Source organism: Perca flavescens, chromosome 21 (genome assembly GCF_004354835.1).
Source record: "Perca flavescens isolate YP-PL-M2 chromosome 21, PFLA_1.0, whole genome shotgun sequence".
NCBI lineage: Eukaryota > Metazoa > Chordata > Actinopteri > Perciformes > Percidae > Perca > Perca flavescens.
The window spans coordinates 27,997,000-28,024,664 of record NC_041351.1 but is presented as its reverse complement, the minus strand read 5'-3'; the positions used below and the strand labels follow the sequence as shown (position 1 = coordinate 28,024,664).

At 42.0% G+C, this 27,665-nt stretch overlaps 1 protein-coding gene across 1 annotated transcript in view; it reads left to right on the top strand.

Annotated features, from left to right (window-relative positions):
- The first annotated feature begins 4,231 nt into the window (after window positions 1-4,231).
- Window positions 4,232-27,665, top strand: part of myo15b (myosin XVB) — a 100,704-nt gene continuing 77,270 nt past the window's right edge. The window contains exons 1-18 of the mRNA XM_028567064.1: window positions 4,232-6,748; window positions 6,940-7,116; window positions 9,091-9,155; window positions 9,616-9,679; window positions 10,234-10,343; window positions 10,510-10,584; window positions 11,865-11,962; window positions 12,096-12,201; window positions 12,305-12,368; window positions 13,593-13,706; window positions 13,831-13,992; window positions 14,131-14,244; window positions 14,339-14,397; window positions 16,535-16,658; window positions 17,386-17,481; window positions 23,988-24,119; window positions 24,736-24,861; window positions 26,202-26,279. Of these exons, the coding sequence (XP_028422865.1) occupies window positions 4,232-6,748; window positions 6,940-7,116; window positions 9,091-9,155; window positions 9,616-9,679; window positions 10,234-10,343; window positions 10,510-10,584; window positions 11,865-11,962; window positions 12,096-12,201; window positions 12,305-12,368; window positions 13,593-13,706; window positions 13,831-13,992; window positions 14,131-14,244; window positions 14,339-14,397; window positions 16,535-16,658; window positions 17,386-17,481; window positions 23,988-24,119; window positions 24,736-24,861; window positions 26,202-26,279 (4,281 nt within the window). The remainder of the gene's footprint in view (window positions 6,749-6,939; window positions 7,117-9,090; window positions 9,156-9,615; window positions 9,680-10,233; window positions 10,344-10,509; window positions 10,585-11,864; window positions 11,963-12,095; window positions 12,202-12,304; window positions 12,369-13,592; window positions 13,707-13,830; window positions 13,993-14,130; window positions 14,245-14,338; window positions 14,398-16,534; window positions 16,659-17,385; window positions 17,482-23,987; window positions 24,120-24,735; window positions 24,862-26,201; window positions 26,280-27,665) is intronic.

The following is a 27,665-nucleotide window of genomic DNA, read 5'->3' as shown; positions in this document are numbered from 1 at the left end:
GCCCAGCTATAATCTTGGTCTTTGAGCCGCAATGGCCAGGCCAAGTGGATCCAAGAGGGATCAGTTGTCATACATCCGCAGCCAAGAGTTTTGATCATCCATTATAGAATGAGGCGCTTTGTCCTGTAATTGCCTTGAGCCACCGAGGCTTCGCTGCAACCGGAGCTCTCTGAAGAGCCGGCTGAGGCCGGGCCGGCTAACAGCAGCCGCTCTGTTAGAGGATGACCCTGCTAGATGAGGCATTGTCATTTGCAACCCGAAGACGTTAAATGAGCTAGATAATGGTGCCTGGGTACCTGGACTATGCTAGAGAGCTTAATGTGTTGTTATGGAGTCGCACAGAGCTTGTCTCTCTCTCTCTTTTTCTCTCTCTCTCTCACACTCACTCACTCACTCACTCTCACACACACACACACACACACACAATTTGAGATCAATTGTCAAATCTCTTTCTCTGGCAACGTGAAAAAGTGTATTTTCCAAAAGGTTGAAACATTACTTTAGCACAGGGGTATTCAATGTTTTGGTATTGAGTGCTATGGAGGAGGGTCTGGCAAAGCGAGGCCAAGGACCCCTTAACTGAAAGAGACGGATCAGGGACCCTCTACTACTGCATATTAAACTGGGCCTACAATAACGCGTAGGTCAGCCTAAAACCTTTATACGTACCTTTTTTGCATAGAATACTAAACTATTAAAATAGCCTAATAATTGTTGGCATGATTTTATAAATCCTCTTAAAATGTTAAACACGTGGTGCAGGGAATCCTTAGAATGAGCTGGATCTGGGCGCCCAGATAACTCAGTTGGTAGAGCGCGCGCCCATATATAGAGGTTTACTCCTTGACGCAGCGGCCCCAGGTTGGACTCTGACCTGCGGCCCTTTGGAGGCCCCCCTGTATTGACTCTGAGGACCCCTTGTTGAAGATCCCTGCTTTAGCGAGAACTTAAACCATTATATTTAATATTCGCTTCTAGTGACTGAAGTCTCACAGACATTAGCAGACGCTTGGTATTTCACTGATGATGCTCCGCCACGCCTGTACCGCAAATGATGTCACCTGTGGCTAGTAGGAGCCGTTTTCAGTCTGGTAGCCAGCAGCGAAGCACAGGATCAGTCTGGACAAGTGACTGAGCTAAGGTGGAAAGTGGTGAAAGTCTGCCGTTTGACATAAAGAGTGCTTTGTTATATACTGTACATTTTAGGATAATTGTCCTGCACTCGCCACTATTCATTTATCTACTCCTGCTGCTATTGGTGACATCAGATGTATATCTTAAAACCACACAAAATTTGGCTAACAGGTGTTTTTTTATATGCATAATTTATAAGTTATTTATACTTTATTGATCCCCAGTGGGGAAATTGATGTATGTTCCATCAAAACAGAACAGTTTATGTTGTCTAAAACTATATTCTTCAAATACTGTGCATTGCAGACAGGGTTAGGGTAAGAGAAGAGGGGTTGGGTGAATGGATAGTGGGGAATATTAAAAAGTAAAATGTTATAATTGAAACCTGTTTTTGCATTTATCTTCTATCAAAGGTCCCATGGCATGAAAATTTAATATGCGTTCCCCCAGCCTGCCTATGGTCCCCCAGTGGCTAGAAATGGTGATAGGTGTAAACCGAGCCCTGGGTATCCTGCTCTGCCTTTGAGAAAATGAAAGCTCAGATGGGCCAATCAGGAATCTTCTCTTTATGAGGTCATAAGGAGCAAGGTTACCTCCCCTTTCTCTGCTTTGCCCGCCCAGAGAATTTGGCCCACCCATGAGAGAGAGGCATCATGGCTTTCAAACGAGCAAAGTGGTAGTTGGTCAAGGCCACACCCCCACACTCCACCTTGCCCTCCCCCCCCCCCCTCTCCTCCTCAATAGCTACAGACACAGAAATGGCACATCCTAAGGAAAGCTCATTGTGGGACTGGCTTTAGTGGCTGTAGTTCTGCACCAAGGCTGAATTTTGGGAAATAGACTTCAGATACAGTATTAGGGGACCACTAAGGTCTATATAAAAGAGACTTCAGATACAGTATTAGGGGACCACTAAGGTCTATATAAAAGAGACTTCAGATACAGTATTAGGGGACCACTAAGGTCTATATAAAAGAGACTTCAGATACAGTATTAGGGGACCACTAAGGTTTATATAAAAGAGACTTCAGATACAGTATTAGGGGACCACTAAGGTCTATATAAAAGAGACTTCAGATACAGTATTAGGGGACCACTAAGGTCTATATAAAAGAGACTTCAGATACAGTATTAGGGGACCACTAAGGTCTCTATAAAAGAGACTTCAGATACAGTATTAGGGGACCACTAAGGTCTATATAAAAGAGACTTCAGATACAGTATTAGAGGACCACTAAGGTCTATATAAAAGAGACTTCAGATACAGTATTAGAGGACCACTAAGGTCTATATAAAAGAGACTTCAGATACAGTATTAGGGGACCACTAAGGTCTATATAAAAGAGACTTTCAAATACAGTATTAGGGGACCACTAAGGTCTATATAAAAGAGACTTCAGATACAGTATTTGGGGACCACTAAGGTCTATATAAAAGAGACTTCAGATACAGTATTTGGGGACCACTAAGATCTATATAAAATCATCCAAAGAGCACCATGTCATGGGACCTTTAAACATTGCATTATATTTAAAAAAGAAAAGAAAATCCTCAAAGCAGGCCGATATGGAGAAAATCAAATATCACAATATTTTTGAACAAATGCATCCATATGGATATTGCGGCAATATTGTAGGGTTGACTATTGGTGCTTTCACAAAATATTTTACACAGAGTTTTGATAAATAATCATCAGTAATGTGGATATAATGATTAAGTAGTTAAAGGCGAACAGTCTGGTAAGTTCAAAAAATGACATCACTTTCCTGTAATGCAGCCTTTAAAACCAGGAGAAGACTTATTGACATATTACGATATCCAAAATGTAAGACGATATAGTCTCATATGACGATATCGATATACTGCCCAACCCTACTCATAGTCATTTTTTGAAATGCTATTTGCTGGAACGCAGAGAACATTGCATGAAAAACAGTGTCACTTTCTAAATACTTATGACCTGCACTAAAATATTGGCTATTTAAGAAATGAGGCCTGTCCAGCATTCTAGCACACACCGAGGGAATCTCCCTCTCCCAGAGGAAAAAGCCAGGTAATGACTCTTTTCTCTCTCTCTCTCTCCTCTGTCTTTCTCTCCCTCTCTCATCCATCAGCACCTATTGTTGTTGTCTCCAAGCAGCACCTCTCACCTTTCCTCCCAAGCGTTCAGCAGCTGGCCGTATGAACGGCAGCAGAGCTGTATAACCTGCCAGGTGGAGCTGTATTATTCAGAAGGCACCTGGTGTTTGTGTGCGTGCCTGTGCACGCCAGCTCACCTTTGTCCACAGGGGCTTTGTGTGTACGCATAAACAACCCGCAAACTTTCGGTGGGTGTGTATTGCATATTTAGCTGTGTGCCTTCCTGTATAATGTTAGTGGGTGGGATATTGGTGTGTTCTCCTCCTGAGCATGGGTGCACGTTTGAATCAGTGACACCAGCTCATGAAGACAAGCCGGAGCACTTTGCAGCCCCCCAGCCATGCCTGGGTTTCACCTGAGAAGCCTGGTAAGCTATATTACGCTGAAATGAGCTCTCACTGCTTTCCCCCCCAAGGGTGCACAGGCTATACAACTACATTTAGGCGGATGCAAAGATAGCCTTTCACTGCCGTTTAGATTAAACTGGCAGATAAGAGCTGTTGTTTGCTGTCGCAAAAGGCAAAGCAAAGTCATTTTCATCCAGCATGGAAAAGAGTCATAGCCACTTCTGTGTTGTCTAGTGTGTCTTGGTGGAGATGCATTGCCACCCTCAAATGTATCCTGGCAATGCCTGTCACAGAGTAAATCAAGTCAGGTGTTGCTAAACTCAGTGGCCTGGGTGTCTTTAGCCTCAGAACAAGGATCAGGGACTTAAAGTGTGAAACCTGGTCTAGATGCTGATGGATTGAGCCAAGGACCTGGTTTCATTGAGTTTGACAGACATGTTGCTCAACTTACGGCCCGTAATTGTTAATTTTATTGAGTGGCTAACTTATCTAACAAAGTGTGTGGTTGATAGATTTAAAATGTGTAATGCTTTACCTCAAATGACAAAATAAAGACGGTGTATACTGTTTTCATATTTGCTAGGTATTTTCAACTCTGGAGAAGTGAAAGCATGCCACCGGTCAAGTCCCAAGGTAGAACCAATGCCACAAAGCCAACGGCAGAGGCAGCAAAAAAAGAAAATCGGCAGAAAAATGGGAGACGGAATGGTTCCAAAGCATCCCAGCCTCCCTCTAAAGCGCCTAATGGGAAACAACAAGGTACAGAGAATTCACCAGCACTGGAGGACAGAAAGACAGATGAAGTGAAGAGCAATAGAAGGATTAAAGTAGATCAAAGTAAAACGAGAAGTTCAGAACCAAAAGAACCACAGACACAAGTGGGGAGCACACAAGGAAACGGAACGACTGTGAATCATAGATCACAACCTCAACGTAACAAAGATAGTAAGACGGGCATTAACAAGACCACCAAACTCAAGCCTGAACCAAAAGCAGCCACAGCCACACGAAGGAGGATCGACAACAAGCTCCCTACCAAACCTGAAAACAAGAGAAGTGACAATGTGACAGAGAGTGAGGCGGAGGAGGAATCGGAGAGTGATACCGGAAGCTCAGTGGAGGTGACAGAAGAGGAATCTAGTAACGACGAGAAAGAGGAGGAGCACGGCAGTAACGAAGAGCCATCCGAGACGCATGGGAGTGCGGAGAGCAGCGAGGAAGAGGCTGAGGCATCAGATACTCAAAGAGATACAGAAGAGACAGTAAACAAGGAATCAGACAAAGAGCTTCCAAAGGAAGCCAAGTCCAGAAGTGAACCAGTCACATCCAGTGAAGTAGAAGAAGAAGAAGAAGAAGAAGAAGAAGAAGAGGAAAACGAGGAGGAAGTTGAAGTATCTGAGGCGGTCACCAGCGAGGCAGGCGAAGACAAGGCGATAACCCAGGAGGACACGTCTGAAGAGCCAACAGCTGATAAAGCCCGCCGACGGCGCAGACAGACTCCACGTCCCTCGAAGCCTCCTGCCGGAGCGAAATACAAGATGTTTAAAAAAACAAAGGCAGATAAGCAAGCGGAGAAGGCTGAGAAGCAGAGAGCCAAAGTAGAGAAGCAGAGGTTAGAAAAGGAAGCCAAACAAAAAGCCAAGGACGAAAAAAAGAACAAAAAGAAACCACAGAAGGAGGACAGACCCAGTTCTGAGGAGATCCAACCACCAAAAGGTCTTCCTATCAACAAGCTTGACTCAGCAAAAGGCAAGACCCGTTCGGTAAACAAAACAAAAAATATCAATGAGAGAGATGCTCCCGTAGAAACTGATCCAGAGGAGGAAGAGGAGGAGGCTGCACCCACTTTGACCAAAGCCATTAAAGGCCAAAACAGGATTATGCTTCTTAAAGCCAAAGGTAAAGACCTCAAAGCCATTCTGGAACCAGAGGAGCAGCAGGACGCAGGAAGCATCGTCAAAGGGCGGCCCCAGAGCTTGCTCTTGGGCAAGGTCAAGATGGCATCTCTCCCGCACAAAGCCAATAACACGGTAGAGAAGCCTGACGAGGAAATATCAGAGAGTGAGGCCGTTGACGGGGCGTCCAGCAAACCAAAGGAACGTTTGATAGCACAAAAAAAAGGTATGACCACTCTTCGCCGGATGTCTGGTTGGATTCAGAAAAAGATGCCCCGGGGGCTAAACATGAGAAAGAAGCTTTCTGCTTGGACTAAAGCCATCGGGGTTTCCCACTGGCTCTCCCTGCGGAGGATAAAACAGAAGCAAGGGCCCACAAAATCTAAGGGCAATATCCTCAAACATAGGATGGCCATGAGAGTCGCCAGTAAAACCAGCCTGGCCAGTAAGAAAAACAGGAGTGCCTCTGCAGAAAAAATGGGCAAAGAGAACGCCAGCCTCCGGGGAAAGACAGGGGAAGGAGGGGAGGAAGCGGTCCCAGCTGGCGAGAAAGAGGTAGAGGCCAAATACGCTGTGGTACTCCCCAGGATGAACAAACTGGGCAAGGCAAGGACAGCCGAGTTGCCTGAGGCAGATCCTGGACCTTCCACTCCATCAAGTAGCACCGGACCACCAGGAGAACCCACTACATCACAGCCAAAACCCCCAAAACAAGGTGCCAGGCTCGTGCTCCCTGTCAAACCTGATCTCAGCCTACTGAAGTCCATCAAGAAGTCCTTTCCAGGAGGGTTAGGGTCAGGTGCAGATGTGTCAGAGAGGAGCCCTGGGTCCAGCGCTACACCGGAGGGATCATCCAACACTGAAGACAGAAACAGGAGAGCTGCCCTCGACAATCAAGATGGAGTCAGCGTGCTAGAAGCTGCTAGAGGGAAACTGGACCCCTCCAAGATCAACCTGTCCAAGATGTCCTTGTCAGGGGGAACAATAAGTGGCGGGCCGACTCGGGCCAAGGGACCAGATCCAGAGAGAAAGGCTGCAGCTGGGAAACCCAACTCAACCACTCAGCCCTTTCAAAATGGGGAGGCAAGCACTGTGATGTCAGGTGTCCGCTCCTTGTACGAAGAAGAGGCAGACAGGGAAGTTGCCCAGCTCATGGGTGAGGGGAGTATATATAAGAACCCCCAACCAGAGGTGCACTGGGCTGGTAACCCACGGATGAGTGGAGACCCTCAGGTATGTGTTACATATTTGGTGGTAGAGTCTTCATTTCAACACCGGTATTGTATGGGATTATGAGTACTCTGTCCCTTATACAAATCTTAGAGAAATAACAAGAGAGGGAGTGTGACCAAATGCAGATGGATCAGTGTGATCCAATGATTCTTTTAAGGTCAATCATGTGTCTTTGCTGTGTGTGGGATCAGGACTGGCTGCGTGCTGAGAACCTGTTGCCCCACCAGACAGTGGAGAAGCTAACTAAGAGGACCAGCTATGATGATGGGGACCAGGCCAGGACCGTTCCTGCACATAATGGCAGGGGCCCCTGGGAATCAGAGGACCCCACCCAGGAGATGCTGGAGAGTCGACTGGTCAGCACACAGGTATTAAGACTGCATTCTGAAAAAGTAAAATGCAAAGCAAGTTTGAGACTAGCTGTACTCACCCCCTTTTGCCACTGGATTGATTGTGCAATCCATATTTATTTGCCACCAACAGCCAATGTATGGACTGTACAGACATAATCGTTGTACCCATTGCTCAGACTCTGACTGATCTTAGATCCTAGTGGAAATTCCGGTTATTTTCCATCATGTCTTCCTCTCCTTTCAGCTATCAACCTTCATGAATTGGAGTCATTATGACCTGGGTTATTCCATTAACAAATATCTGGCTAAAGTTGAAATATTTTTGAGTCAAGCAGACACATTTTTGCCTCAATTTGTGCTGCCTTTGGAAAATTTGCATCTGTACGCATTCACTCATGTTTCCATGCATTCGCTCCACCTCTAAATTATACTTTGTCTTTGCTCTGAACACACCTCTAGAGATTCCATTCATACTCCACCACTGTGATTCATTCTCTGGTGACATAATTGGCATTTTTTGACTTGGCATTGTTTGTCGTAGGGGAAAGCTCAAAACATGTCCAACAGTAAATGTCATCCTTCCACTTTGGATGTGCTGAGTACACTTAAGGGTAATTTAATTTACTTTATTTTACCAGGATAATCCACTCAGTATCGATACCGCCTGTGTGCAGAATCTGAAGAGAAGGCTGCCTGATTGTGGGACTAGAGAAAAGGTCATTGGATAACCAAAAACATAACAATTCATCATTTGTTACAGGAATGTAATTAACCCCGGATTTGTTATAGCTTGAGCTTTTTTTTTGCCTGTATTTGGCCTTCATGAACCAATAACATTCATAAAGGTGCAATAACACTAACAGGTACAATACAACTAATCAACCACAGTGTGCATTTGTCCACACAGTCATCAGAGGAGGTCTAATGAGGTCAAATACATGAAAACACCTGTGTGGGTGAACTATGGGTGTGCAGCCCTTTAAAGCAGGGGTCTTCAATGTTTTTTTAAGCCATGGACCCCTTAACTGAGAGAGACGGAGCAGGGACAAATTAAACTGGGCCTGCAATAAGAAGTGGGTGGCCTAAAGCCTTTATACACCTTTTTAGTGCATAGAATACTAAGCTGTTAAAATAATAATTGCTGGCATGATTTTATATATCATGTTTTAATTTTAAACATACAGTACATGTGGCTCAGTGAATCCTTAGGATGAACTGTATCTGTGGATGGTTATCTTAGTGATTACCTTACCTATGGGCCAGTATGCCTATCATTAATGTTTTTTTCACAAATTTTTTTTCATGTTGAGACATTTTAACTTTTGAAAAAAAAATTCAAAAAATTAATAACTTTGTAACATTGGCATTACAACATTCTCGCACTGTTGAGACTCATTATTTGTCATTTGGTTATTTCTCACTTTACTTTTTTACAAGTAGCATTTCCCTATAAACCGAAGAGAAAAAAAAATACCTCCAGAAAAGTTAAACTGTTGTTGACTAAGGGTTGGAACGTCAGCATATCAGTTCTACTTCATCACTTCTAGCCGGTTTGCACACAAGACAATAGGACATCAAAGACTTGCTGCTGGTTTATTTATTTCCTAGTCTGTGCAGATACAATAGAGCATACAACACATGGCAGCACGCTGCTATGAGATTGCAGTATATCAGCTATCACACTGCTGCAAGTGGATTGGTTACCTGCTGTGGAAAGGTTACGAGTGGAGTGGAACATTAGCAGCAGGGAAGTGCAGAAACAAAACACATCTTAAACCATAAAGGGCTCTGGCGAAGGCTCATTCATTCTTTTTGAAAAACTCATTTAATGTAATGTTAGCCAGACTAGAAGATGGCTGTGGAGTGAAGGTAAGGGCAAAGTTGTCTGAAGTTCATGGTCCTGACAGAAGGGCTGTTTCAAAGGGAGGATGGCGAGGCTTAAATGTTGACTCTTGTCCTTATAGCTGCTCATGTCTCTGCCTTTTTCAGGTGCTGATGCCTGGCAGCAAAAGAGCCATAGAGGTGGATGAGGTGGAGGATCTGTCCCAGCTGGAGTGAGTTCACACACACACACACACACACACACACACACACACACACACACACACACAAAAACACAGGTTTGTGGCACTATCTTCGTGGGGACCCGTCATTGACATAATGCATTCCCTATCCCCTTACCCTAACCTTAACCATCACAACTAAATGCCTAACCTTAACCCCTACCCTCACCCTAACCATAACCTAATTCTATCCCTAATCCTAAAACCAAGTCTTAACCCTCAAACAGCCCTCTAAACTTGTGGGGGTCCAGCATTTTGGCCACACAAAGCTGTCGGGACCCCACAAGTATACTGGACTCCCAGTTTTTGGACCCCACGAATAGTTAAACAAGCCCACACACACACACACACACACACACACACACACACACACACACACACACACACACACACACACACACACACTACAGTATAAATATGCACTTTTCAACCTGTTGCCTAATGTTCTTAGAGAGGTGTGCGAGAGCTCTGTGCTTCTGAATCTGAAGAAGAGGTTCCACCGTGACTGTATTTATGTAAGTCTCATTATTGACCTCACACTATGATCTTAAGCATTTTAAAGTGGGCAAAACGTTCAGTCTTTTACTTACATGCTATTACTAGAATTTTATGTTAAAGCTATAGCTACTGCGCAACTATTTGATATAAATGAACATCTGTTACATTCAAGCCATTGCCAAATAAGTTGATACAAAGCTGATTAAGCCTATCAGCTGGAAGCAGAAAAAAAGTTTGCAAAAAAACTGAGCAAACTCCATCCACTGAGGAAGACCATGACATCCGGTTGAAAGGGGAACCTTGATTTCTTTTATTCTAAGTTAGACATTTAATGCTTAAATGCTTCATGATAGACATATAGTGCTGATCATCTTTTTAGGTGAAAAACAACAATAAAAAAAATCTAATCACAGATAAATAATAGTGCGCTATGAAAACTCAACAGCTATCAGTATTGCAGATACCTGTCATCTATGCTAAGATTGCTGAGCCCCAGACTTGCCCCCCCTTACTAAATAATTCTTTATAGTTTGCTTATTCTCTGAATGACAGTCATTTTCTTTATTCCCAGACTTACATCGGAAACATGCTGCTGTCCATCAACCCATTCACGCCCCTTAACATCTACACAGAGGAGCTGAGACAGAGATACCAGGGCAAAGAGCAGCACAGAAACTCACCGTGAGCTAACAACTCCCACACTGCTGTGCATCATTCTGCTTTCTCTTATTGTACTTTTAATAACAACTGGCAGCATGTGTCTCACAAAAGGTTTCAGTCCCTTCAGAACATCTGTACACCTTATGTTTTTCATTACTAATGTTTGACTTTCTGTTCTCTGCGTCAGCCATGTGTATGCCATAGCCGACGCTGCTTTCACTCAGTCTCAAACCTCCACACAGGAGCAGTGCATCATCATAAGGTACTGACAAGAACACCAATTTCATCACGTATAGTCTATTTCTGTGCAGTTTTATTAAATAAAAGAAAGTTTTAAGAAGGGATGTAAAAGATGCTAATGATATGGCGTGTCTGACCACTCACTTTAGCAGTTGTTTTTTCCGCCAGATGGAAAGCTCATAAAGCTTAGTTCCATATAAATGCACGGATAATTTGTTGTTTTGTCATTAGTGAAAAACAATATTGACCTTGTAGTTGAAAAAGGAGCCTCCTATAAGAATGACATTTCCTCCTATGGAGTCCGTTCATTCGCATTCGGAGATCGACACTTTTGACTGGCAAGATGGCGGCGAGTGGAAAAACCAACAGCTTAAGTGAGTTGTTCAAACCCCTTCTTTTTAGTAAACGCTGTGTACCCAAACAATGTTCTCAATGCTGGAGTTCATGTGTAGAGCCCCTGGTGATACTTGGAGCAAAGTCTCATGTTGTGTCGAGCTTTCTTAGTGTTTTAAAATTAACGATTTGATGCTATCATAGTAGTGCCCCTAGCACTCCCATTCAAAAGGCCTTTTGACTGAAAACGAAAATACGGTCAATCTTAAAAGTGGCGCTTCCGTCCTATTTATGCTTTTAAACGAAAGTTTGACTCGGGTACATTCACAAAAAGACCCTAGGTGGCATTTTGGCAAGAGTTACACTTTTAACAAGTAATGTGAGTGTGTGTCCAAAGCCTGATGGTTCTTATTCTTCTGTGCCATTGAGCTCCATTGTTGTTAAAAACACAGCAATGAGCCACACTGCTGCACTGGCTGACAAGTTCCTTCATCATCATGAACACACACACACACACACACACACTGTAGTTGATTTTGACTCATTTCTACACACACCGTCCTGCTGCTACAACTACTCACTAGAGCACCAAATGTGCCTAATGAGCCTTTTTGTTTCAGTAATGTTTGTTTAAATCTACATTGTCCATCTGCTTTAGAAAATTACTGAGCCTTTTAAAATATATAGATTTTTTAAACAATTATATAAAGATTTGCATCTTCAGTTGTTGTGTTGTTGACATCTGTTAGCATTCCTTAGTATGGGCTAAATCCTAATGTCGGCATACTAACTGATAGTAAAAATAAGCATGTAGCTCAAAGCCTCACTGTAGACCTTTTCATATTTCATTTTACTTGGAATAAATAAAAAGCCATGTCATCAACCATCAACCACAGCAAGGACCTTTATTGCATGTCATCTGAATTTTAAGCTGCGTCATATTTCAGGTGATTTTTATTTCTTGTGTAGCGGCCAGAGTGGTTCAGGGAAGACTGAAGCTACCAAGCTGATAGTCCACTACCTCAGCTCCATGTATCAGGGCAGAAACGAAAACCTGCGACAGGTAATTCACTGTGGAAAACACAAAAGATACCTTCGTTAATGTAAGATTTGATCAGTCAGCAACACTGAAAACCGTTAGCGGGTGCATCTTTCAGTCCTCCACACCCTTTTGCCATTGATTCGCTTTCTTTTTCTTCCAGCCAATGGAGGTCTTTCCCATCCTGGAGAGTTTCGGGAATGCCAAGACCATCCTCAACGACAACTCCAGCCGCTTTGGCAAGTACCTCCACATCCACATACTCCAGTGAGTCCACCTGATGTTAGAAATATCCTTAATGTTTCTCCCCCTGATGGAAGATTGGTTTCAGCTGTTTTAATTGTCAACTGTCTCTCATCTTGGTTGACAGTGGAGTTGTTGTAGGGACCTCGTTGTCCAAATATCTCCTTGAGAAGTCCAGGGTTGTCTTTCAGGTGAGGACATTGAGTGAGGTGTGCTGTGTGTTCAAACGTTACATTTACTGGAGAGCCATATTTCATCAGGTTCAAACCTATTACAAGACACATTTGTGAGGGGAAAAACACACCCCTACTTTACTTTGGCACCTACAGCGTGAATAGCTCCTAGACAATTTGTCACTGCAATGCTTGTGTGATCGGCTAGTTGTCTAATATATCACATTTGGCTCGCTTGTGTTGGCTTGGAGGAAAACGTCTTTTATTGGTTGAGTGTTTTTGCTTCTTGGAAAATGAACTGTTTGGAGTCTCAGCTTTCCCAGCTTGATAGAGGATACTTCCATCTATAAAACTGATCATATAGCTTTTCAATCCCCAGTTATTAGCCGTGCTAGCGACATGGCTCCAGGGATAATGAATGGAATGGAAGGCCGTGAAATTTTGCAGACAATCATGATCCCCAGAGGTGGAATTACAATGACTTGGGGGATCCCTTAACTGTTCCTCTAGCGCTACCAGCAGGTCAAACAATTCAGTTATCAAGTGTAATATCTCTACACCATAAGGTTGACATTTTTGGTTTTGAATGAAGTAACTCAACAACTGTTTGGTACAGACATTCATGGTTCCCAGAGGATGAATCTGAATGAAATTGGCGATCCCCTGACTTTTCCTCTAGCTAGCAAATTTTTGTTTCTAAGTAAAATGTCTTGACAAATATTTGATGGATTGCCATTGAATTTGGTTCAGACATTCATTGGAGTATTCAAATTCTGATAACTTAAATGTTGCCCTGACTTTTTCTCTGGTACCATCATCAGGACAACAATGTAATTTGTCCAATAGTTTAGGTTATGACCAAATACCTAAAAAAACTAAAGACATTCTTGAGACATACTTATACACTAAACTAAGATGGTGACCACGATAAACATTAGCAGCTATCAAAATGTTAACATTGTCGTTGTGAGCATGATAGCATATTATTGTTTGCTTTAAGGTCCAATCGAAACTGTGCCTAATTAAAGCATCACAGAATCTAATCTATTTTCTTTGTTACATTTAATCTTATTTTCTACATTCTTTTTCACTTGTGTGGAGTGTAACTAAGTGAACAATACAGCCAGCGATTTGTATGTGCGGTTGTTTCATTATTATTATTGTTGCTTCTGGCAGGTCTCTGCAGTCAGTGATGAACTCAGTTGATGTCACCGTGTAGTTCTTGTCTCAAATCCTTTGTAGGCCAATGAGGAGAGGAACTACCATGTGTTCTATGAGCTGCTGGCAGGTATGAACGACTGGGACAAACAGGAGGTCTACCTGCAAGGAGCCGAGACCTATTACTACCTAAACCAAGTACAGTATATCGCACATCAATGAACACAGAACTATTCTCCATCTCTGGTTTTTGTGACGTTTTCCCTTTCCTCTTTACACATTATGCATGTTAAACATTTATTTTGTCCCTGTGCTGCTCTAGGGTGGTGCCTGTGAATTGAAGGGGAAGCAGGACAAGCAGGACTTCCAGCTTTTGGTTCATTGCTTTGAGACCATCGGCCTGCATGCTGACCAGATCTCCACCGTCTGGGCCATCCTCTCCTCCATCCTGCAGCTCGGCAACGTCTGCTTTAGCTCATACGAGGTGTGTGTGTGCGTGTGTGTGTGTGTGTGTGTGTGTGTGTGTGTGTGTGTGTGTGTGGGAGATAAGAATGAAAATGACACTGATCAGACATCCCTCAGACATGATATCATACGTCCGTTGGTGTTTTTTTTGCTTCAGAGCGAGTCATTTGAGGTGGCTCGTATCTTAAGTGAGACTGAGACCAGGAGGGTTGGCTCCTTGTTGCAGATTTCTTCCGAGGCCCTGCAGACTGTCATCACTCACAGAGTCACAGTCAGTAGCCTTCCATGCACCAGTCATGCCTCCTGCTGAGTTATCATCCATATTTTCTGCATGTGTGCACACTGAGAAGCCTTCTCGTCCACAGGAGACGACCTACGACAGGATCTACTGCCCTCTGTCTGTGGAAAGTGCCATAGAATCCAGGTAAGAAAATATCCCTAAAATGTGGACTGGATGACAGACTGGATGTAAGCACAACTAGCAGACAAGTCTCTGAAACCAAAATATAAACGAATCACTTGGAATCACTTGTTTCCTGCCATTTGTCCATCCATATAGTGATCCATCCATCCATTTTCTGTCCCGTTGCAGTGGCAGCAGACTAAAGACAGTAGCCTGTGTCCTCCCAAACCATGTCCTGTAGCTCAGAGATCTTCAACAGGGGGTCCGGGACCCCTAAGGGGTCCTCAGAATCACTCTTATTAATATTTTGAATGTTTTTTACAAAAATGTAAATGTCTCAACATGAACATTAGCCTATTTGTGAAAAAAGGTAAGTAGGTAAGATAATCACCAAGGTAGCCATCCACAGATACTGTAAATAATGTTTAACATTAAAACAATTTATAAAATCATGCAAACAATTATTATTTTAACAGCTTTGTATTCTATGCACTAAAAAGGTATGTAAAAAGGCATTAGGCCACCCTACACGTTATTGTAGGCCCAGTTTAATATGCAACTTAATTTTATACAATATATGTAGTATAGGGTCCCTGCTCCGTCTCTCTCAGTTAGAGGCGTAGTAGGTAAGACTTATAAAACTAACTTTCTGTCATATTTGCTGAAACTGACCCTATGTTCCAGTAGAACTACATGAAGCAGGTCATTTAAAAAAAAGAATCCAGCTTATCTGGCTCCACCTACAGCCTGTAGTGCGATTTGCAAAAATCCACCACTCCCTGTTCAGATGCACCAATTAGGGCCGGGGGGGGTGTCTAACTGCGTGTCAATCACTGCTTAATGTACACACATTCATTCTCCCTTGTGGGGGGCTTTAGTGGAAAGGGGTGAGTCCTGGATCTTCACAATCCTACCTACAGCACCTTTAAGGGGTCCTTGGATTAAAAAACGTTGAAGACCCCTGCTCTAGCTCTTCCTGGCTCATCCTTAGAGACTCCCAGGTCAAATAGGATATGTAATCACTACAGTGTGTGTTCTGGGTTTGCCCTATCATCTCCCTTCCAGCTGGATGTACTTAGATTACCTCCACTAGGAGCCACCTAGGAGGCCTAACCTTCCCAAACTACCTCAACTTTTCACGTTTACAAGAATTGCAGGCTTGGACCCAAACGCAGGAGAAGAGATGAGGAGGTAGCAGGGAGAGTTTCAATGATTTAATGATGAAAATAACCTTACAGTCTGACATGTACACTTTGACATGTGGCTGCAGGAATCGGTATCCACCGCCAATCTGTGGTTGAGGGGCGACCACTGTACCTCCGAGCCACTAGAAAACTCAAGACTAGAAACAGTCAGAACTGCTAAACACGATGCAAGATACTATGACGAGCTGACACCAGACAAAGGGAGCACACAGACTGAATACACAAGACAACGAGGGTTTTAGCGTGAGACAGGTGACATGAGGGCTGACGAACAGGTAAAATACATCAGGACGGGGCACGCTCTGGGACTTTGCCAATTCCTAGTTGGGGATCCCCGATTCCCCTCCTCGCTTCCCCTCCTGGCGTCTTAGTCCCACCCACAGGAGATTCAAGGCGAGGAGTCGAGGAAGAGACTCATAAAGAGAAAAGTTGAAGAAGAGACTCAAGTGCTGCATCTCATGTCACTTATTTGATAGCTCCTCGACTCTTCGGTCCTCGGCTGAACCGGAAGTTGTTCTGTCCCTCCTCTGTGAAGGCCGTCTCAAAGCTCTTATTTCTGCCCCGAGAAGAGAGGAGCGAGCATGGAGGAGGGATCATCAAGGAGCTATAGGCGAGGATACACGAGAGCAGCCTTCCCAGAAGCCGTGCAGCTGAAAGAATTGCTATCTCCGCCCCCAAACAGCTGACACATTCATGTGACGTATTCATCTCTCTAAAACACATTTGCTCGTTTTCCTTTCTCCTTCCTCGGTGGGAGGGACTAAGATGCGAGAAAGGGAGGCAAGTGGAGGGGTCAAGGAGGCAATTTAAGCGACAAGAGAAGCACCTAAGGAGCAAGGAGTCGAGTAAGAGACTCCAGGACAGAGGAGTCGGTATTTGGGAAAAAAAAATTTCTGTAAAACATTTGCATTTAAAGGTACCCCCTCCTCCCCCCTCCTTGTCCTCTCTTGCAGAGATGCCATTGCCAAAGCCTTGTACTCAGTGCTGTTTGACTGGCTGTTGGAGCAGATCAATGACTGGCTGAGCCCCACAGAGATGGACAGCACAGTGGGCGTAGTCGACATATACGGGTTTGAGGTTGGTATTCTGCACCATGTAACAAGCTAAGTCCTTACCGGAGCGGCACAGGTTCGATTCCAGCCCGGGCCATTTGCTGCCCTCTCTCTCTCTCCCCTACCTCTCCTGTCTCTCTACAAGCAGTGGTGGAAGAAGTATTCAGATCCTTTACTTAAGTAGAGGTACTAATACCAGACTGTAAAAATACTTTAGTACAAGTAAGAGTCCTGCATTGAAAATGTTACTTAAGTAAAAGTATGTAAGTATCATCAGGAACATGTACTTAAAGTATTAAGAGTAAAAGTACTCAATGCAGAAAAATCCTCCCATTTTAGAAAGTGTAAAGGATCCAACCAGTTGTGTGTTTAATGGTCTAATCATCTCAGCTGGACTTGTAGGCCGTTATATTGTTGGCTAGTTTACTTTATAATAAAACATCAGATTTGATAAACTACATGTGTTTTGTGTACAGGAATCTTAACGTGTAAAGTAGCTAGTAACTAAAGCTGTAACAGATGAATGTAGTGGAGTAAAAAGTACAATATTTCTCTCTGAAATGTAGCGGAGTAGAAGTAGAAAGTGCCATGAAAAGAAAAGACTCAAGTAAAGTACACTTACCTCAAATTAATACTTAAGTACAGTACTTGAGTAAATGTACTTGGTTACATTCCACCCCTGTCTACAAGCTGTCACTATCCATTAAAAAACCATCTAAATAATGTCACAGTATTACTGTGTGTTTCTGCAGGACCTGGGAGTGAACAGCTTTGAGCAGCTGTGTATCAACTTTGCCAATGAGCAGCTGCAGCACTTTGTCAACAAGGCAGTGATCTCCCAGGAGCAGGTCAGTGGGATCCATAAAGATCCACCCAGCCTCAAGATACTACTTTTATAAGCTCTACGTTAATGACTTCATCAAGAGTTGCAGAGTAATGTACTAATACCCTATACATCAGTTATAAGACATTTCTTTTTTTTTATATTTTATTTATAGCTTTTCTGTTTAACATACAAGAAAAAGCACTGCAGAACATAACAAAGGGACCCACCCATAGACAAGCAATAACAGTAGACTAACGATTAGGTAGCTAAATGAAAAAGAAAATATTGCAACAAAGGATGCATACATCATACATGTACAAACACAGGATCAGATAAAAGAAATAAAGTAAAAGAAAGAAAGAAGTGATGCTCTTCTGAGAAACAGTAAAACCAGTTGACACAGTCACCAAGTGAAAATCAAGCATTTTAAGACATTCTTGATAGATGAGATAAAAACGGATGCCAGGTTTCGTCAAAGGTTACCGAGTTGAGGGAGACATTGTATCGTACTTTCTCCATATGCAGTGTTGGGGAGTAACGGAATACATGTAACGGCGTTATCGCTACGTATTCAGAATACAATTTAAATAGTTGGTATTTAGAATACAGTTACATTGTTAAAATCAATGGATTACATGACATGAATAAATTAAGGCAACTTAATGCATTTTCCAGAAGCCCCGATATGAAATAGAAAAAAATAGCTATTTGCGTGATCAGTCACAATGGAGTCGGAACCGGCACGACAGAGCCAGGGCAGCAATAAGTTTCTATCTTGGAAATTCAAACAGCATTGCACATTAAAGAACGAACAGGGAGAATGAAATACAGCTGACTGTGCCGTGCAGCCTCTGCTTGCCAGCAACCAGCCTCCTTTCAGCTCCAAATTACTCCACCTCCAACCTGAAGAAGCATCTTAAAGTAAGTTATTTTTTTAATTAGCCAAGGGTAGTCGTCTGCTGTAGTTTTACTGGTCACCTTGCTATTTTAACATTGACGTGCGACTTTACATTCTCCTAGGTGCTGATTTACTAGCACCAGAGCCGTTTAAAGACTATAGCCCCGTTTGACATGCTAACTAGCGTTAGCTAAAATTAGCTTGTGGTAGTTTAGACCGCGGTTCGATTTTTGTAGTAGGCTATGCAGTTCGGGACTACCAATACAATAATCTATCTGCTTGTTCAGGTACACATTCAGCTAGTTGGAATAAAAAGAACACACCAGTATAGGCCTGTTTAGTAAACTGGATGTGATAGCCGCATTCTTACACTTATAAAACGCAATACAATGTGGAAGTAATCTTGAAGTAATCCAAGTATTCAGAATACGTTACTCAGATTGAGTAACGTAACGGAATACGTTACAAATTACATTTGTGGGCATGTATTCTGTATTCTATAACGAAATACGTTTAGAAAGTAGCCTTCCCAACACTGTCCATATGTAGCAAGTTGGACATCTCTGCAAGCCAGATCTTAAAAGAGGGGAAATCCTCGCTTTTCCACAATGTCAAAATATTCCGTTTGGCAATAATCATGCCATATTGAATAGTCTTGCGATGTAGGTGGTGCAACATTTTTAGAACCGCAGTGCATGGATCTAGTACAATGTCAAAGTCATAAACAACGGAGAGGCAGGCAGAGATATCTGACCAATATCTGTTAAGCTTAGGGCAAGGCCAAAAGAGGTGACCCAGGGTGCCCTCAGCAGACTTACATTTTGGACAGTATGGGGAGACAGAAGGATAGAAAGAATGTAGTTTAGTACAGGAGTAGTGAAGTCTATGGAGCACTTTAAATTGAATTAGCTGGTGTCTAGAATTTATAGAGCATTTTTGAATGTCTTTTAGATAAGAAAACCAGTCTTCATCAGTAATTATCACACCCAGGTCCTTTTCCCATGCTTCCTTCAAATTCTGTGTAAGAGTTGGGTTAAATGCTGTAAACAGGTCAACAAATCGAGAGACACATTTTTTGGAGTCAGGGGGCTGATTCATTAAAGTATAAAGTTCAATGGGGGCTGGCATTGGTTCAAAATGTGGTACATTTGTCCGGATGTAATTTCTAATCTGGAGGTAGCGAAAAAAGGTTATAAGACATTTCTAAGAACAACTTTTGGGTTGCCAGGTTGTGAAAAGTCCCTTTGACCGCATTCTCCTCCAGATACTCAGCTTTGTTTTTGTAGCTAGTTAGCTATTATTATTTGACTTATTAACATTTACAGTGGATTAGTGTAATAACCCTTTATTAATTACTTTTGATAAATATGTGTATTTGCTTGAGTGACATGAGAAGATTGATACTAATCGTGTCTATGTGTTAAGTATGGAGCTGGAGCCAGGAGGCAAATTTACGAATCCTACTATGGCCATGCCAAGACCTGCCCTTCACACACAGTACTATTGGTCAGGCTTCCATGCTTACGCGAGGTAATGTAACCTGATTTGTACAGGTCCTATCCCCTGACCAATCGGCTATCCTAACCTTAACCACTCAAGGTCAATGCCTAACCCCGACCAATCGAGCTGCTATTGAAGGGCGGGTCTTGGCTGTGGCCATAGTAGGATTCGTAAATTCGCAGCCAGGAGATGATTATGATAGCCTAGCATAAATACTTGAGCAGGGGTGAGAAGCTAGCCCGGCTCTCCCAAAAGTTCAAAAATACACTCAACACCTCTAAAACTCACCAATTAACATGCTGTTTCTTGTTTGGTCTGTACACAAACAGGCTGGGTTTTAGGCTGGGTTATGTGCTGCAACTATTTCTTGGTGAACACCAGCTGGGCGCTGTGACTGCGCAGCTTCCCCCAGTCTTGTCATCATAGTGAAGTTGCCAGGTTTGGTCCCATTGTGCCTCTATAACAACCAATACCAAAACCGGTACACTAAAAGGTTCCAGCACATAATTCACCGTACCGTTGGTAGTCGTATTTCTGAACTTGGGACAGAGCTAGGCTAAGTGTTTCCCCCTGCTTCCAGTCTCTATGCTAAGCTAAGCTACGAATCCAGCTCTGACACTGATATGGTTCACTCTTGGAAAGAACGCAAATAAGGATATTTTCCTAAATGCTGAACTATTTCTTTAAAATCTATAATTTCAGATGACTTACTAACTTTTGCTTTTGGCTTATTAGTAAGTGAGAAACATGTACACCTTTATTAATGACCTTATCAAACTTGTAACTGCAGGACTGATTTCTTATTAGTAAATTAGACCCATTACCTTAGAACTAATGACTTATTAACATTTCTAACTGTAGACTGGATGGCTTATTAGAAATTGAGGAAATACTTTCCCCTAAAGTATCTAACTAAGGTTTTATTTATGACTTAGCTTGATTATTGACTTGACTTTTAATGACTCACCAGTCAAAGCAATTGTTCACAACATTGTCCTTATAAATGGCTTATAACTGATCTACATTGACAAGTGGTTTATTAACATTAACGGAGGATATTAGTTACAGCTTATACACCTTTATTAAGGGTGACTTTTTAGAAAGTGGTACCACTGTCTTTCTAAGAAATAACCAAAATCACACTGAAAAAGAAGTTAGAAGACATATTGTACAGCAGTTCATTAAAACCCCGTCAGCAACAGTTCCATAGCTCCCCGTTAACACTTGAGTATGCAGTATTGACCAATAGAGAACTTCATGGATTGTCCAAATTTAAGAAAGCTAAACTTCCAGTCTTTTTTAATGGTTTGTAATTCTATGAGTTTTTGGTTTATAAATTAACAAGGGCACACTGTGTCATGGATATGAATCACCTGGTCAAGCCAATGCAGCCACAGCAGTTTTAATACTGGATCAGTTCCAGTCCAATCTGTTCCTGCAGGCAAGGAAACTACCAGCTGCCTGCATCAGTTTAGACACCAGGTTGTTTTAGACCTGCGCATGTCAACATGTATAAGTGTGCAGCACAGGGACGGACTCACAATTTCACAGCCTTAATATGAATCAAAAGTGTAATATTACATTGACAAAATATTAAATAGGTTATTCAATGCTAATTCTTTAACACAAAGCAACACATATTATATCAATAATAATAGCCTGTCTTTAAAATCATTTGTTTATTCAGGTTGAAGATAGTTGCAGCACAAAAGATGACAGGGAGAGTGCAGGGAAGTGCCAGGATGTCCCAGGATGCTCTACATCACAATATTTCAAACGGCCCAAGTCAGATAGTCACAGCCTGGAACTATTTTTTGCTTACCACCCTCAGCAAAAGCCTAAACACCTGTCTCTACAGAGAGTGTTTAGTTGTAAAGATGGTACCAACCGCAAATGGCTAATAAACACAACCCCAGTTCTCATCATTGGTTTTGAGATGTTACTTGCTGTGAATACCTTGTCTGACTGGCTACAGTATTGTGGCATAGTGACAAAGCCCCCTTTGTCAAACTCTGACCATAATACACTCCATCTAATACCTACATATAAGTTTTGAAGAGCAGTAAACCACTAACTAAGACAGTGACTGTATGGTCTAAAGACAGAGACACTGAAGGGCTCATTTCTCTGTACAGACTGGGACATTTTCCGTGGTTTGGGTATTGATTAGGCCACTGACACTATTACGGATTATATTAAATTCTGTGAGGATTGTGTGGCCACCAAGAAAGTTATTACAATCTACCCTAACAACAAGCCATACATCACCAGAGAGTTAAAGGACTGTATCAACTGGAAAAAAATGGCCTTTAGGAATCATGATAGGATGGGGCTGAAATCAGTTCAAAGGGAGCTTAATCAGTTATTAAGGGATGCAAGAAGGAAACATAGGGATGTCATTGAACAGCATTTTGCCTCTATGGACTCTAAAAAACTTTGGGTCTCCATGAAATCCGTTACAAATATGACAACACATAGAAAGGGCCTCATAATATATGATGAGCAGAGTAAAGCAGATGAATTTAACGATTTCTTTCTGAGGTTTGATACACAGGACTACTCTTTGGAATGTAATAATGTACTACAGTCATTTACAACTGACCTCTGTCCTAGGTTAGTAGTTGATCCCTTCAAAATTCAGTCACTTTTCAGCCATGTATGTAAAAAGAAATCTGCAGGCCCGGATGGCATCTCTGCTTTTCTCATCGAGACCCTTGCTGCAGAGCTAACCCCTGCATGGTGCCCTGTGTTTCAGAGGTCTGTAGATTCCCATCTGGGTCCTGCTCTCTGGAAAAGATCTACCATTATTCCCATTCCAAAGAAACCCTGTCCTACAGAAAACAATGATTATAGACCGGTGGCTTTAACTTCTGTTGTTATGAAATGTTTTGAAAAATACATGGTATCCATACTGAAATCTGAAGTCAACACTGAATTAGATCCACTCCAGTTTGCTTATAGGCAGGGGAGGAGTACAGATTATGCAATTAATAGTATCACCCACCTAACTCTTAAGCACCTGGAGGATCCCAAAGCCTATGCACGCCTTCTGTTCATTGATTTCAGTTCTGCTTTTAATACATTAAGGCCTCATCTGCTCTTAGAGAAAATGACTCAGATGAATGTTAATCCTTCTATTTTTAAATGGTTTTATTCTTTTTTTAACAGATAAAACCTGGGCATCCACCTGGATAACCTTTTAAGCTGGAGTGACCACGTAGATTATGTTTGTTCCTGTTTACAGCAAAGACTGTATTTCTTACGCAGACTAAGGGTGTTTGGTGCCAGCCAGAACATCATGTTTTTATTTTATCAGGCAGTGATAGAGAGTGTTATCAGGTATGGGATGACGGCGTGGTTCGGCAATCTCTCCACACAGTCCAGATCAAAGTTGCAGGGCCTGGTACAGACTGCTATAAAGGTGATGGGGAGGACTGATGAGCTCTCCCTTCAGTCCATCTATGAGCAGTCTGTACTTAGGCAGGCACGGAGAGTATTGTGGGACCCGTCCCACATCCTTCAAACGGAATACGAGCTCCTGCCTTCTGGTAGAAGGTACAGAATCCCTAAAACTAAATTGAACTGTTTTAAACACTCCTTCGTACCAGTCTCCATCAAAATTTTAAATCAAAATTTTAAATAGATTGTACGATTTGTAATAGGCCTGAGAAGTGTGCAATAACCCGGTGTTCTGCATTTTTTATTTTTTTGTGTGTGTATGTAGCCTATGTGTATGTTTTTAGCTGTTATTTGTATTTTTACGTGTATCTATTGTCTGTAATGGCAGCTACTACTATGCAATACGCACTTTTGAGTCCATGACAAATTTCCCCTAGGGGACAATAAAGTATATTCTATTCTATTCTATAGTATCAGGACTTCCCGGCTAGTGTCTGTCGCGCACAGCTAGGGGCGAATGGCCAGATGATGGGCCTATTTGGGAGAAAGTCCAGGGCTGTTTTTTAGCCCCAGTCTGTCCCTGGTGCAGCAAAGAAATAGCTTCTTTCTTAATAATCAGGCAATTAGAACAAATAACTTATATTCCTTTAACCAAAGAGCACCTTCAATAAATGCCTTCACACACTTATACAGAGTGTAGTCTGCAATCTTACTGGGTGTGTTGCCTGCAGGAGGAGTACAGTGCAGAACAGATCCAGTGGTATCCGATGCCTCTCAAGAACTTACACTCCTGTCTGGAGCTGATCTCCTCCAGACCGCACGGCATACTCCGCATACTGGACGATCAGACCTGCCTCCCCCAGGTACACACACACACACACACACACACACACACACACACACAACACACACACACACACCTATGTTCGCGCCTTTATACTAGTGAGGAACCTCACTGACATTTAATTTTAATTTTAATTTATTAAAAAGACAGCTCCGAAGACTAAATGCCTAAACCTAACCCAACGCATAAATGTCCACACCATGATTACAGCTGAAATTGGTCCTCACAAAGACAGAAATACAAGCCTTCCCCGCACCCTCCCATTATAAACACACACACGACAGAAAACAGGAACATACACTAGAAAGACCAAGACTCAGACAGTAACCTGTTACTTTGCCAGGCATTGTGATAAGTTATTAAAAACAGGAAAATATATTATTTTCTCACTTTTGACATCCTCTATCAACACTTTGATAAGCAGAGGAAATGCCCTACTATATTTAATGACATGGCTTTGCTTACTTATATGACAGTATGCCATGGTTATTAGCATATAACCAGAGATTTTGCTTAAATTCAGAAGTGTTAAGACAACATGTTTCTATTTCGTTCTACATCGGACCCTGAGGGAGTGTAACGGAAAGTAAATGTGTGTGTGTTTTCAGTATTGTCAGTATTGTTTTTTTCATCAGGCCACTGATCACACCTTCCTCCAGAAGTGCCACTATCACCATGGGAACAGCCCCTTCTATGCCAAGCCCAAGAACCCACTGCCAGTCTTTACTGTCTATCACTATGCTGGAGCTGTCACTTATCAGGTATCAGGCACAGCTCGCTCAGGGGCGATTCCAGGATTTTTTAGGTGGGGGGGGCGGGATCTGCTTAGAAATATAGTAAATATTGGATAGGATAGAACAACAATTTAATTCTGCTAAATAAAACATCACATAAAATATCACATTAATTTTTAATTTCACTTGTTTTCATTTTAAACAAATTGTATATCCAAATACAATACACATTTTCTATTGAGAATGTGGAGATGACGTCACTACACAGCGCCCCGCCCCCTTCGGCCATTTTGGGAGGCTACCCGCCAGAACCGTTCATTGTTTGTGTTGGTAGCAGAGGAGGTTGTTGCAATTCCACACTATTTTTAAATGCCTGGAAAACACTGCTTTGTAAAACAAAATGCTCCAGTGTCTCACACGATTGTCGTGGAAACCATAGGAACCATGTGTTAAAGTTTTTTCGTTTCCCTACATGGAAAAAGCATGAAGGAGAGCATGTCTCCGATGTGACAAGGAGACGTCGGATTTCTTGGGTGGCTGCAACTAGAAGAAAGGACCTTTCTCTGGTCCAGCACAGAGACACCACACTGACTGGAAAGGATCCCTACAGAGATAGACCTTTTAGTTAAAGAGTAAGATCCTTTTAGTTTAACATCAAACAGCCCCGAAATCGCCATCACCAAACTCCACCAGACTCCATGTAAATAATCAGGACTTTTAGCGTGTATAGAGCCAGCATATCTCCACATGTAAATGAATTAAGGGTTTATTTCAACCAAACTAAAACGTCTATCTCTGTAGGGATCCTTTCATAATGTTGTCAGACACTTAGAATAATAATCGGAGTCTGTCAGCGGCAAAAACTGAACTTTTAGTGGACACTAACTGACACTAACTGATTAATATACTGGACCAGTTTCAGAGATTGTTGTCCCTATCAGTTTGTCCCTGTAAGGGCCCTTTTCTTTTGCTGCCTTCTTCTTAATTTTCTCGTAATTTCTCTGTTTAAACCATGGATGTATTAAGAGAACAAGCGCCTTAATGATAATTCCTTGAGCCGTCTTTTCCAGCTCCGTGTCTGTGTCGCTCTGACACTGTTGCCCCTGGCAACCGTTAGCGTAGGATCCCAAAATGGTGGATGGGCTCAGACACCTTCCAAATCGTGACGTATGTCCTCATTCTCAATAGGCTCAGTCTGCCACTTTAAAAAGTGGGGGGCCGGTGCCACCATAGATGGTGCCCCCATGTGTCCCCCTTCTTGCCCGCCCCTGAGGTCACTGCTATATGCAGCAGATCTGTCAAACAGCAGCCAGTGCTGCCAGAACAATTTTATTAAAAAATAAACTCTTTGACTTTTTTCCCCCCAGGTCCATAATTTCCTGAATAAGAACCACGACCAGTTCAGGACAGAAGTGGTGGAGCTTTTCGCCAGGAGTCGGCTAAAGGTAAACCAACTGACATTAGACCCATATAGGGTGCTATTAAGGGTCTTTTTTAGCCAAATTTGCATAGCAGCCACAGAGGAAGCCCTTTCCTTGAATTGGTTGAAGCAAGAGATTTTGATTATGTCATCAGATTAGGTAAAGGTAAGGTAAAGGTACTTTATTTGTCACATACACGTACATGTAGCGAAATTCATTCTCTGCATTTAACCCATCCCTCAAGGGAGCAGTTATCAGGTTTGTGTATCATTCATCATCATTCAAACTAAATACCACCTTTAGTTAAGTTAGTGCAGTTTACAGTGCTGTAACAAACTAATAATACTTATAAACAGCAGAGCAATAGGAGACTAATCCAAAAACTATAAAATATATGACAGATTTAAATGTGAAAAAACTAATACATAAGTAAAATAAAATAAAATAAACCAAGACATTATATTAAAGACAAATCAGAGGTACCCAGAAATAACACGGATGACCCCAAACAACGTGCTTCGCAAGTACAACAAAAGATCGGATCTCTACTTTCATTGAACTTTGGGGGTTTTATTACATTTTTTAGCATTTGAAATTTATATATATATACCCTTCTGTGATTATTCTTCCTTTAATATTAGTCTAAATGAATGATATGTTCTGCTATTTTAACTCAAGGATTAGGTATAATTTCCTATAAATGAGGTTTATTGACCATTAATTCCAAAAATAAGTGCTAATCTAGTGGTAATAAGTTGGAGTTAGTAGTGTTTATACATAGTAGTGAAAAGAAGTGTAAACGGCAAAAAAAGTGCCAAAAACAAATGTCAGAAAAAGTGTTGATTTTCACTTTTGACCCGGGATGACAACAAGTGCATGGTTGAATGGTAGACAACACAAGGGTTAAGAAAATTGCACTTCCAGGTACGCTAACCAATTTTAAATATTCCCAGGAAAGTTGCTATGTGCTGAGCTCTCTCATACAGAAATGCATTACATAAAATCATCAGTCATAATAGTGACTTCTGTATCTTGTAATTATCTTATAATTGCAAAATCGGGAAAAATGACAAATTATATCAATTCTTCTTCTCTGGTGTAAAATCTGTATTGCGTTTCTTGTAATTACAAGACTATGACATAGTTATGGGAAACAGAAGTTATAATTACAGCATGATGTGTCGCATCTTTGGTTTCTGTGGTGAAACACCCATATTTTTTAATTATGAGAAATAGATCTTTCCTTGTAATCATGAGATACAGGTTTGATTTTTATTTTGCTTTAGTGATTGCAGTGTGCGTCCATCCTTTTTTGTCACTATACAATAAAAATAAAAAAAATTAGCAAGCACAAGAAAATTAAATATAAAAGTGTAAATGTTTTATTAGGTGTGTCATTGCTAGTGGTGA